We start from the raw sequence: 13,449 nt of genomic DNA on the forward strand, positions 1-13,449 counted from the left end.
CAGTGAAGAACTAAAGGCCAAGGAACTGATGGTTTTTACAGCTTTTATCCTGTTCCAGTTGTCACTCTTGATGACTCACTTTCCCCTTTACTTCACACGTTGCTGACCTGTTTTTGGTCCGTCACATTTGCTGATGGTCCAGCTTTGGTGACCTCTCCCCTGCTCAGCAGCAGGAGCTGTGTTGGTGCAGGGGTGGCAAGGGCAGCTCCACAGCTCCAGCCAGCAGGGCCTGGGGGTCCTGGGCAAGGGGCAGGTTTGGAAGGAGGGCAGCCTTGAGGTGGGATGTACAAAAGCCACACTAAGCAGAAATGACCAGGCCGTGTCAAATCACAGAATTGGTAAGGCTGGAAAAGGCCTTTAAATCACCACGTGCATTCATGAGCACAGCACCACCACCATTAAACTGACTGCAAGTGCCACATCCACAAGGCTTCTGAACGTTTGCAGGGATGGTGATGCCCATTTCCTGTGCCAATGCTTTACAGCTCTTTCCATGAAGAAATTTTCCCTAATATCCAGTCTAAACCTCCTGAGGCACAACTTGAACCTCTTTCTTCTTGTCTGCTCAAGATGTGTTAGAGGGGGACAGAGCAGCTGAGAGTTTTTCAAGGATGAAATAAATAGGCTGAAAGTCATTCCTGTCCTCAAAAGGATAACAGTTGCAGGAAGAGGATGAAATTGAGGGATGGGAGGAAATAAACTGTGTAATCCTGATCTGCTGTGGCAGTGGCTGGGGATGGATCACATGCAGCCTTTGAGGCCAGAAAGGCCAGTGTGGTTCTGGCTAAGGTAGGCTCTAGGTTTCTCAGCTTGCCTTTGGAAAGGTAGTTTAATTCTAAAGTCTTATTTCTGGACTTTCTGTCACCTGCTGGTTCTAGGAGCTTTTCCATATGTTAACACCAAGGAATTCCAAGGCTGTCCTTGTCTCCTTGTCTTTAGCAAAACCACTTCTGCTCTTTAGATCCCTCCTGGAGCATTGAGATGACAAAGGAACGCACGAGGAGGACACCCCAGCTTGGACTTTCTATTTGGTGTTTATTCCTCTTTTGTTGGCCCACTTTTAGGGCATGGGAAAGTGTGGGATCCCTTTGAAGGAATGCCAGTGGCAGGAAGGGAATGTTCCCTGGGCAGCTGACGGGTGTGAAGCACATTAGCTGCACTAGAATTCCATATAGGCTGGCTGTGATCCCTCCTACCAAAACATCAACAAAAATACCCCATAAAACCTTCACCCAGTGAATTATTCCCAGTGAAAAACTGCTCAGAATCTTGTTTTGATTTTTATTGCAAAATTAGGGGAAAAAATTAGGGGAAACGTTTGCTACTCCCACAATATAATATCAAATACAGATACTTGGAAGGGAGCTGTCATGAGATCAGCAGCCATATCTGTTCAGCCTGCCTGGTATTTAGGGAATATGTAGCTGATAAGTGATTTTAACTAGTTTTAGATTTGAAGACTGTAAACATTTCCGCAGGTTGGACTGTGATTTTAGCTGATAAAGAGGAATTTGCTGGAAGGAGAGGAAGGAGCATGAAGCTTCCCACAGGAGAAGGATTTTCTAAGTTGATTTTTTCCCCTCTAACAAGCATCTCTGTGATTGAAGTACTAATAACACCAGCAGCTTCTCAACAGCATTATCAAGGACTTATTTGCATTCATTTATGCCAAGTAGTTGTTTTGTGTGTTGTGTTTGCAATCTTCATCCAACTGTCCCATTTCGTTGGGGTTTTTAATTTCTCTGTTTTCCTGTGCAAAAACCAGCTGAGTGTTTGAAAAGATCTGTACAAGCCCTGCCTCTTCACCTGTCCAAGATCACAATAAATACCCACTATTGGCCATATAGATACACACACATCTCCCAGATTTGCTGCCCGTGGCCTCATCCATCCCCTCCCTGGGTGTTGTGGTTTGAAAGCAAAAGGAGTGAGAGGCTCCAAGTCAGAGATATAATTTAATAAGAAGAAAGGTAAAAAGGTAAAAATAAAATAAAATTAATGCAGTAACACAAAAGAGCACTGCCAGAGTCAGAACACACCCTGAGCAGGGTGGGGGGAGCAGTCCAGGTGAGGGGCTCTTCCTGAAGCAGTGATCCCACAGAAAGGTCTGGGAGCTCTGCTCCTCTGGGAATCCAGTGGCTCAGGGCTGCTTGTCCTGTCCCAAATCCCAGATTCTCTCCAGGTGGGAATGCTTGGCTCCTCCCCCTGGGCATTGGGAGCATCTCCCAATGGGATGAGGAGTCGTGCAGTGGCTCCTTGATGGCCCATTAAACAGAGAGAGCTCCTGGAGGGAGTTCCCTGTGAGTCCTGGGCAAGGCATTGATGGGCCATGAGCAGAAGAGCCCAAAGGAGGGGCCTGGGAAAACACTGCCCCACCTGGTTCCAGCAGCTCATGGGGATGGGGATGGAATAAATACTGTGTGCACATCCTACACCACAACCCAGGACACTGGGGCACAGCTGGAACTGAAGGAGGAGTGTTGGCATCCATGAGTGGCCAAGCCCAAACTGTGACATGAGGTTTGGTCATTCCAGGGGAGCTGCCCTGGGGATCCAAACTCAGCTCACAGAATCCTCCCCTTCAGCCCGAGCTGGTGTCTGCTGCTGCTGCTGGGCTGACAGGAGCCCTTGGGAAGGCAGAGCAGTGGTTAAACAAGGGGGAGCAGACTCGGGGCCTGTGGGCTGCAGACATGGGGTGCTCAGATCTGTGTTTGCCATTTCAGACTGTTCAGATCCATCTGAGGGTTTGAATAGGATTTTGGTTTAGTTTCTCTCATGTTTGGGACCAAGTCAGTTCATTCCCCAGCTCCTCTAAAATTCCAAGGTAGATATCAGGGACAAGGTAAATGTGAATTTTTAATCCAAACTCATTTACTGTGAATTATTGCTGGAAGTTCATTCATCTCTATCTTGCAGAACACACATATTACCCTGCGAATATGATTTTTAAAGCTTAATAATCTATTTTTAATAGGAAATTGCTTGTAACTTGTTTTGCAAATGTTCACTCAGCTTTTAATGGCACAATTTAAAAACTTGCAAATGGAATTTGACCCTTTTTCTACAGAGTGAAATCACCTGAACAAGTGGAATCAAATAATAAAACTGAACTGTTTGGGTGATGCTCCTTTTCTCATCCACCACCGTAAGATTTTTCCTTTATTTTAATTTCCTTCCTGGAAATTGAAAACCATGTAAGACATATTTGATCAAACCACAGAAACATTTTTTCTTGTTAAGGAATAAAAATTCTCAGTGGTATTTTTTTAATACATCTTGAAACACAATATGCTGGCAGTGTATCACAGAACCTAAATAGAACTGATGCTGTGTTTGTGAAATTACACAGAATATTTATTGTTCTAGCCATTAGTTTTATGTGACACATTATTAACTTTTTGAATTCATCAAGTAAAAGCAGCATAAATAGAAATAATGAGATGAAATAAAAATATTTACATTGAGCATCACACAATTCAGCCTATTTGGGGAAAGTATTTGGCTGTGAAATTGACTCCCAAGGGAACTGGTGGTGTCTTCCACAGCTGGGTCAGCTACAAATAGCCCAGACAAATTCCTGGGAAATGCCCTGTTCGTGTGGAAAGTCCTGCTGGAGGAGCTGGACTAATGAAATCACCCAATACATCTCTTACTGCTTTTAATGTCCATAATGGTTTACACTTTATGCATGTTAAATACATACCAAAACTCAGAAACAACTGGAATTACTTGGCTTTTTAGTGCTGGTTTGGGCCAGTAGAATCATCTGTGGAAAACAGTTGACAGCAGCTTTCGTTGCCTCTGGGAACAAGGGGGTTGTGTCACCACTTAGCAAAGTGACACCAGGAGCCTCAACCCTAACCTTAACCCTGCTCCCACCCAGAAAAGGGTGGTTGTGGTTTCCAGGCTGGGAGGACTTGACTGGCTTTCTGCTCTTTATTTGACATTTGTACCTTTCTAATTTTTGGAGTTCTTGGGGGTTTTCCCATCATTTCCATAGGTTGTTGCTTCGCTGCTGTGGAGGAGGATGGGAAGGGGTTTTTTTGGAGGGAAGGGTTCAAGTTTTTCAGGGGAGGGTTCAGGTTTTTCAGGGGAGGAGGACTCTGCCCCTGTGCCCCCTGAGGTGATTCCCCACCTGCAGAGCTGCCCCAGCCCTGGGGCAACAGCACAAGGACGTGGAGCTGCTGGAGAGAGTCCAGAGGAGGCCCTGGGGCTGCTGCAGGGCTGGAGCCCCTCTGCTCTGGAGCCAGGCTGGGAGAGCTGGGAATGTTCCCCTGGAGAAGGGAAAAATCCAGGGAATGCTCAGAGTCCCTGAAGGGGAAAACTCCAGGAGAGCTGGAGAGGGACTGGGGACAGGGAATGGCTTCCCAGAGGGCAGGGCTGGATGGGATCTTGGGCAGGAATTCCTGGCTGAGAAGGTGGGCAGGCCCTGGCACAGGGTGCCCAGATTTGCTGTGGCTGCCCTTGGATCCCTGGCAGTGCCCAAGGACAGGTTGGATCCACCTGGGGCTTGGAGCAGCCTGGGACAGTGGGAGCTGTCCCTGCCATGGCTCTAAGATGAGTTTTAAGTTCCTTTCTAACTCAAACCATTCCATGATTCTGTGATCAGCTCTATGAATTTGTCTCTCCAGTGTGCTGGAGGCAATTTTCCATATTTGAGGACAAAGGTACCTCAGGGCAGGGCCTGTGGACTCAGCCAGCTGCACTTGTCTGTCCATGGCCATTGGCCGTGGTCTTTTCCACCCACTCCAGCCCCAGCGTTTTGTTCTCCCCTCTGTATCCACTCCCCAGGTGGGACTCTGCTGTTCTGCACCTCTCACAGCAGCCCTTCTGTGCTGAGTGTCTGAGAGATGCACCTTATTTGAATAGATTTGAATAATGTCTGCTTTATTGTGCCATTAAGCCTTCAGTAAAAAAGAATCACTTCTCTAATTCAACGATGGGTTTATCAAAACCTCTGAATGGAAGTTGCTGGCAGAGGCAGGTTTTAAACATCTGATAGAAGTTATTACAAAGTTTGGAAATACACCTAATTAAGGTATCTCTTTTAAGTTTACCCTTCAGAGCCATCTCTCACATCTGATCTCTGCTTTCCAAGTCCACTCAAAATCTTCTTGCAGGAGAACAACTTGGATCTGCAATAAAAGAGGATGTGGAGCTGTGCCAGGGCGGGGTCAGGCTGGAGATCAGGAAAGGTTCATCCCCAGAGAGTGGTCAGACACTGCCCAGGCTCCCCAGGGAATGGGCAGAGCCCCAGAGCTCCAGGAGAGCCTGGACAGCCCTGCCAGGGGTGCCCGGGGTGGGATTGCTGGGGGTCTGGGCAGGGACAGGGGCTGGACTGGGTGATCCCTGTGGATCCCATACAACTCTGGGGATTTTATAATTCTATGATAAGAGCGCTCAGAAACCACTGGAGACCTGAGCTCCTCTGAGGTCTCCCCACAGAACTGCACCTGATGAAGCCAGACAGCTCCTCCTTGTCCCCTCTGTGCCCTGGTGGCACCTCTGGGGTCAGGGCAGGGCAGGGCAGGTGTGGTGAGGTCCCCAGTGCAGGTGGAGTGAGGCTGCTGGCTGGAATCTCCCCTGTTACTGCCTGTGTGCAGAGCCCGGCTCCTGTGCCTGGCAGAGGGCACAGGGTGTCCTTCTCTCCCGGCTGACCTCCCCCTCCAAACCCTCATTCCGTCACTCTGAGTCATCCCCTCCTGCCTTTGTCCCTGGGCCTGGCGAGCACAGACCGTGCACAATGAGTCACAGTTCACAAAACAGGTGCCTCAGCTGGGGCTGTCAAAAATAAATGTGCAGGACTTGATTCTTTAGGCGAGTTATTGTTGCTATTAACTGCAGCTTGTCTCAGGAAAAGCTGGGTTTGATGGACAGTAGGCCATTTCTTTTCCCTTTTAGTTTTAAGATGGAGCTTAGCTGCAGCAAGGTGATGTTGTGCTTAATTCCTTCCAAATTAGTTTGCAAGTGCCTGACAGATTTTGGGTGCGTCATTATCCTCACTGTGCATGGTTGAGAGAAACAAAGTTCCCCTTGCCAGGGACATATTAGCAATATTTTACTAACTCTCATCTTTTTTGAGGTTGTTCAGGCTGGAAAATAAAAGGTTTTGGGTTGACCTAATTGTAGCCTTTCAGTACCTGAAGGGCCCACCAGGGAAGATGGAGAGAGACTTTACAAGGGCCAGGGGGACAGGACACAGGGAATGGCTCCCACTGCCCAGGGCAGGGCTGGATGGGATCCTGGGCAGGAATTGTGCCCTGGGAGGGTGTGAGGCCCTGGCACAGGGTGCCCAGTTTTGCTGTGGCTGCCCCTGGATCCCTGCAGTGCCCAAGGCCAGGCTGGAAGGGGATTGGAGCACCTGGGACAGTGGCAGCTGTCCTTGCTCACTGCAGGGCAGGAGATGAACTTGAAGGTCCCTTCCAACCCCAAACGTTCCATGATTCTGGTTCTTTTCTGAGCAGGTTGACGAGGGAAGGAAGGAGGGTCAGGGATACATCCCATCCCCAGCTGTCTGTGCTGTGGAACCAGGAGAGCAGAGAGGAGGACGATGTGTGACCTTGAGGACCAAAATAAAAATTCCATGGAAAGGGAAGATTGTGCCCACAGGGACTCGTAATGAGAGTTTCTGCTGCACACTCAGGGTTCATTAGTTGGAAAGGGCAGAGGTAGAGAGAGGGTCTTGCCTGGGGCTGAGAGATGAGCTAAATTCCTCTCCAAGTCCCTTCAGCTCTGTGACTGAGAGCTATATAATGAACAATTTCTGTTTCTTTCTGTTTTATGATGTGCAGGAGACTCAGTGTGCCTGTGATACCACAGCAGAGGCACTGCCAGAGCCCGAAATGCCTCTCAGGTCGCTGGTGGTCGAGAACGAGGTGCAGAGGGGAGCTCTGGGAGAGCTGGGGGAGGCAATGCTGGTGTTCAGAGAAGGAATTCAGAGCATGGCTCTTTCAGCTGATCCAAAAGAAGACTGAGATGTACAGCAGGGGAAAGCCCAGGGAGAGGGTTAAGGCACAGAAGAATGTCAGATGAATAAATTGAAGTGTGAAGGACTTGAGGTTAAAAGAAAGTTTCTGTTGGCAGAGTGGTGAGATCCAGACCAGAGAGTATCTGGAAAGGTCTCACAGGGATGATGGCACAGGCTGAAAGTGTAACTACTCTTAAAGCAGAGAATTCTGCTTTGTGCCATTGCCTGTGTGAGGGGAGGGCTGGATCTGGTGAGTCTGAGATGGATTTTCCAGCCTCCTGTTCGTGCAGTTTGGCTGGAGGATGGTGAGTGTGCTGCTGAGCATCCTCATGGGCTGGGAGGGGCTCTAAAGGTCACCTTTCCATTGTCTGCCATGGGCAGGGACATTCCCACTGTCCCAGGTGCTCCAAGCCCCAATGTCCAGCCTGGCCTTGGGCACTGCCAGGGATCCAGGGGCAGCCACAGCAAATCTGGGCACCCTGTGCCAGGGCCTGCCCACCCCACCAGGGAACAATTCCTGCCTAAAATCCCATCCATTCCTGCCCTCTGGCAGTGGGAAGCCATTCCCTGTGTCCTGTCCCTCCATTCCCTGTCCCCAGTCCCTCTCCAGCTCTCCTGGAGCCCCTTCAGGCCCTACCAGGGGCTGGCAGCTCTCCCTGGAGCCTTCCCTTCTCCAGGGGAACATTCCCAGCTCTCCCAGCCTGGCTCCAGAGCAGAGGGACTCCAGCCCTGGGAGTATCTCTGGGGCCATTAATCCATTAAAAACAAATACATTAAAAAGTATTAAAAAATATAATCTGTTCTTATTCAGTTACTTCTTCCTTCTCTTCCCTCCATCACGTCTCTGTGTGGTCTTTGCTGCCCATTCTGCTCCGTGCTGAGGATGGGTACAAGAGCTCTCAGTAACCCAGTACCATCCTCCAAACTCTGGGATTCAGCAGAACTGTTTTATTAACAGTAGAATAAGTGAGATTCTTGAGTCTTTCCAAAAGAAAATCACCTTTGTGTTGTGTTCTTGCTCCCACCCATGTGGCGAAGTTGCCTCTTCCTGCAGTTGCGTTTTCTGTGCTCTGTCCATTCCCTCTGGCAGTTGAGTCACTGTGGGACACAGCACCAGGCTGTGTTTTCTTCTGGGAAAAGCTTTCCTCTGAGTGTGATCCCTTCCTGGGGGGCGGGGAGATGGAGAAATCTGCTGTCATAAACCAGGCAGGCGGCAGCTTCCATCACCAGCCTGTGCAGCACGTCTTTATCTGCCTCGCACAGGCCAGCAAATCCTGCTGCAATCATTGCAGTAAATGTGAGATATGGAAAGTTTTAAGTTTCATTTTGCTTGCTGTTGTCTCCTTTTGTCTTTTTTATTGAGCAGCAGTAATTTAACAGCATGTTTGACTCCCGTTCGAGCTTTTTCATGGCTTACATTGCATTGAGTTTCTGTTGAACATTTGAGTACTGTGGGGTCGTTTGATGCCTGATGGAAAAAGCACTAATGATTTCATTAACAACAGAGTGAAATTTGTCCCTACTAAACAAGAAGACAGAAAGCTCTGAGAGTATTGGGTAAAATAGTGTTTTTCAGTTTTTGTAGCTGCTGTAGAACAAAAGAAGAAACTCTCCTGAACCTGTACTCATTGGTGAACACTTGCATCCTCATCCCACAGTGGCAGTGATCCTGTGTAATTGTGTGTGAGATTGAGGCCGGGTCTGGGTGAGAACAGACTTCAGTGTCTGGGCTGGGCTGTTGTGTTTTGGGTTTCTAATGGCATACTGAGGTTGGCTGTTGGTCATTCAGGTAAAATCTTACCAAGAGTGCAGTGGGAGGGAAATGATCACAGAGGGTCAGCAAGGATCCTGTCCCTGCTGCTCCAGGGTGGGGGAAAGCTGATGCCCATTCTGTATTAGAATCACAGATTAAAAGGGCCCTTAAAGCCCATCTCATTCCACCCCTTGACAAGGACACCTTCCCCTAGACCAGGTTGCTTCAAGCCCTGTCCAGCCTGGCCTTGAACGCTTCTTTTTGTTCTTGGAAAAATGTGCTTTGCTGTGTTAATGCACAGAGTGCTGTTCAGGTGGTACATGGACTTCAATTCTGGAAATAGAATTTGGAGTGTGGACTTGCTGTGCTGATATCAGTGACATGCTGCTGATGGGGTCGATGGAACAAAACCCTCAATCCTGTTGATTACATAAGCTGCTCCTTTGTTATTGAATTTAGGCAGAAATACAAGCCTTGTGTAGTGCTTGACTTTTTAATAGCCTGATTTTTATTAAGTGAATGTGTTTTCTTGTGATGACTCGTGTTTTGATTGCTGCTGACAGTGGTTTTAGCTTTGCTGGCTGTGTGCTGGAAATTGGCCCAGCACAGCAGTGTGGTTCATGGTGGTTCATGCCCTGGGGCTTGTACGAGCTGAGAAGACGATGCTGGGGGAAGAGGGAGGGAGCACCACACTGTTTAACATTTGTTTTCTCCCCGTTTCCCTCCCTGCAGACTGTACCAAAGCCCATCGCGCTGGAGCCCTGCTTTGGGAACAAAGCAGCCGTGCTCTCGGTGTTCGTGAGGTTGCCTCGAGGGCTCGGGGGTATTCCACCACCAGGACAGTCAGGTGAGGATTATTGTTGTCTCTCGTGGCTGGGAATTAACTCTGTACTCCTTCCCCAACCCTACAGAGTCACCTTTCCTGATCCCACAGAAGCTGCTGTAGCCACAGGTCAGCTTGGGATGTGTCTGGGGTACTTTAGTCTCCCTGGTTTAGGCCCTGCTGGCCTACAGCATGAGCTTTGAGTTAATTACTGAGGTAATCTGACTTCATTCCCAGCCCCATTTGCAGGGGAACATCACATCACAGAATCATGGAAAGATTTGAGTTTGAAGGGACCTTGAAGATTATCCAGTTCCACCCCCTGCCACAGACAGGGACACCTTCTCCACTAGACCAGTTTGCTGCAAGCCCTGTCTGACCCAGCCTTGGACACTTCCAGTGATGAGGCAGTCACAGAACAACTTGTGCCAGGGCCTCCCCACCCCCACAGGGAAGAATGTCCCTTCTAACCCTGCCCATTGTCAGTCTGAAGCCATTCCCCCTTATCCTGTCACTACAAGTCCTTTCAGAGCATCTCTGCCCTCCTTTTAGGAGCTCTGGACAAAGAGGTTTTTCCCATCCAGGTAAAGGTTTTCGTGTTCTCAACCCCTTCACACCCAAACTGATGTCAGGGCACTGGGGCATCATCTCTGGGCAGTGTGGGATTTCCCTGGGTTCCCCAGTGCCCAGTGGAGCAAAGGCTCAGGAAAGAGCAGAGGGTTTGGATTGGGTGGTTTGGTGTTGGGCTGGGTTGGGCTGTCCCAGATGTGGTTTGTCTGTGCATAGAGCAGGGAGGCCCCGGCACGGGGCGGCCAGAGGAGCTGTGGCTGCCCCATCTCTAGGAGGGTTCCAGGACAGATTGGACACTGGGGCTTGGGGCAGCCTGGGATGGTGGATAGTGGAAGGTGTCCCTGCCTGTGGCAGGGGGTGGGACTGGGTGGTCTTTAGGGTGCCCTTCAACCCCAACCACTCCATGAGTCCCTGGTCTGCCATGAGGAGGTTGCAGAGGTGATGTATCCACGGGAAGTGCAGTGAAACCTCCCTGCACATTTGCCTTCAGGTTTATTGTAGTCCATCTACTGATGCAGAGAAAGGCACCTTCAACATTAAGGGTTCAGGCTTCAATATTTAGAGTTTTACATCCAGTAATTCCCACCCTTATTGCATCTTTTCCTCCTGCTGTTGCTCCTAATTAAACATGCAGTATTTCAGCTCCTTTCAGAATATTGGCTGGAGTTTAGTTCTTGAGCCAAAACACTTTCCTAGTTTATTAAAAAAAAACTGTACACATTTTGTGGCCTGGAGGGATTTTCTCAGCTGTTCCTGAAGGATTTGTCGCTGTGGCTGTTGTGTTCCCTGACTGTTTGTTCACTGCCCCAGGTCTTGCCGTGGCCAGTGCACTGGTGGACATTTCACAACAGATGCCAATTGCCTACAAAGAGAAATCGGGCGCCGTACGAAATCGGAAGCAGCAGCCCCCTGCACAGCCAGGAACCTGTATTTGATGCATGGACATCAGAAACTGTCTAGGGTTTTAAACAAAATGGAAAAGTAATACCGAGGAGGAGGAGAAGAAGGATTTCCAAGTTGTGTCCCAAGAGACTAGAAGCACCCGGAAAAAAACACAACTTCCTTGAACCCAGTTTTTTTCTCTCATCTCCGTGCTAGTTGGCTTTATTTGACAACTGCTCCACTTAAGTTTTACTGACACATGGCTTCAGATTGCTCCTTTGTTTTCTTCAAGTTTAAAGCAAAATAATTTTATTGCAGGTGTGGTAAGGTCCGATGTCGCCATTCCTGGTCAGTGTAAATACAACAGTAGTCCAATCTGAATGACACTCAGGTTTCTACATGGAAAGTGCTTTGTAGTTCATGTATTTATCAAACTGTACAAAAAAGAAAAAGATCCGGTGTTTACAGGTGTCAGCTCTCAACACATAAACACTACTATTAATCTTCAAAGCATCTTCATCCTTTGTTTTCATTTAATACTTAATTGTTTCCTCATTATTTCAGTGGAACTCTCGTCCAGGCACAGCCTTTTTGTAGTCGTCATGGTCCACGAAAAGCTGGGATGGTTTAAAGGTCGATGTTGCTCAGACCACATGAAATAACTGGAAAGTTGGATGTTGCTTTGGAAAGACTCAGTGTTTACATAGTCTTAACCTGCTTGGAGTACACCACACACAAGTGCCTAGACGTGAACAGATCTAGGGAGTGAGGAGACTGCTACACACGCTGCTTCTCAACACAGTTAAATTCCTTTGGAGGTATGTATACTCACATCTAGAGTCACCCAAGGCACTCTGTGTCCTCTGTCCCGCGCAGGCAGAGGAAAATCGCGTTTTCCTGACTAACCAACTACTCACCCAGATGGAAATATCTGGAAGGCACATAGAGTTTCAGTATCTCATAAGAAAACTCCTGGTTTCACCAGCATTTTCACAGAAGCAGTCTGTGTTCCAGGTCAGATACATCACATTTTTCTGATTTGGGCCTCTTCCCTCCCCCTTCCCTCCTGTCATCCTTCTGGATGAGAGCTGAGCTTGGGGGCTTTGCTCCTCAGTGGGTATGATTGGCTCCATCTTCTGACAGGGGGTAAAAAGCAACACTCCGGGTGCCTGATCACTTGAGGATGAAGTAAAAAAGAACTTTAAGTCAAAATCAAGCAGAGCAGCTTTGTTTTGCCACAGGTTTGAGTTCTCCACGATCAGGTCCTGGTGTTTCCTGCTGGGCTTGAGCTCTGTTAGACGTTGAAGAAGTGTCTGGTTGGTGAAAGGATGAGACTTGCAAACAGCAAAGAGAAGGTTTGGTGTTTGGGGGGTTCATCAAACCATCTGAACCGCTCTGAGATTGTGCAAGCTGGGGTTGTGTTTGGAGGCTCAAGGCTGGGCTGAACCCACCCCTGTGTGGTCCAGTGTCTCCTGGAGCTGGGGATGTGGCTCAGGGCCAGGGCTGCCCCACCTGGGGCTGGGGCTGGTGGAGGATGTTGGTGAAGATGCCAGACAAGGTGTGTAGTTATGGCTCCATCACAGTAACTGCGTCCATCCAGGTCTCTGAGCTGGTGGGTTCTGGTGAGGACATCTGATATTTTAATAAATGGAGAGGTGACACGAGGAAGGGAAATGCTCTTGGATCTGGCCAGGCAGCACCTTTCCAAACTGAAACCCAAATAACTGCTCCTTGTTTGTGTGTGATCTGGTGATCAGTCACATAGCAGCCGCTCATTTCTGGGGTGTTTTTTTCCCAACCATGTGTTTTGAAGGAGCTCTTTGGAGCTTGGCAGCATTGCAGTAAAGAGGTGAATTGCTGTGTGTGTCTGGACAGTAACAGCCTGATGGTTTAAGGACTGTCATGGATGAAAATTCTGGTTTAATGTGTCATTTAACAAGTGCAATGGGACTGCAAAAAAATATTGGGACTAGAAAATTATTGTGAAAAAATGCATTATATATATATATAAATATATAATTGCATCTGTTTCTAAACTAGAAGCTTCAGTGCTCTCTGGGAAGAAGGAATTACGAGGGGAAGAGGGTTGAGCTTTGTCTTAGAATGAAGGGATTTAGGCAATTTAATTTTACCTGATGCACGGATTACCTCAGACAGATTCATCTCCTGATAATATTTTCTAACTTGCTCAGTGGTAGGGTTAATCTGAACTGGAGAAACAAGACTGGACTAAAATCCCTCCGCTGTTCCTGCATGTTTTCAGCTGTGGTGCACATCCTCATTTGCAGATTTTTCTTGCTGATTTGGGAGAGCTGCCAGCCCAGATGGTGAAAGCCCCTGTACTTGAGTTTCCCTCTTCAGGACAGCCCTTGGCAGGTGCTGAGAGTTGTTGGGTTTTCCTGATCACAAACAGCTTTCAGAAGTGCAGGCCTGGAGGGGTGATAGATTTTTACA

General features: G+C 48.3%; 1 protein-coding gene across 1 annotated transcript in view; it reads left to right on the forward strand.

The window, feature by feature from the left end:
• ATRN (attractin) overlaps positions 1-12,636 on the forward strand; it is a gene marked incomplete at its 5' end in the record, with an annotated part of 140,517 nt that extends 127,881 nt beyond the window's left edge. The window contains 2 exons of the mRNA XM_083860725.1: positions 9,453-9,567; positions 10,924-12,636. Of these exons, the coding sequence (XP_083716851.1) occupies positions 9,453-9,567; positions 10,924-11,048 (240 nt within the window). The 3' untranslated portion in view covers positions 11,049-12,636. The remainder of the gene's footprint in view (positions 1-9,452; positions 9,568-10,923) is intronic.
• Positions 12,637-13,449: the final 813 nt, after the last annotated feature.

This window comes from Zosterops lateralis (assembly GCF_965231275.1).
Source record: "Zosterops lateralis genome assembly, chromosome: 5".
Taxonomy (NCBI): Eukaryota; Metazoa; Chordata; class Aves; order Passeriformes; family Zosteropidae; genus Zosterops; species Zosterops lateralis.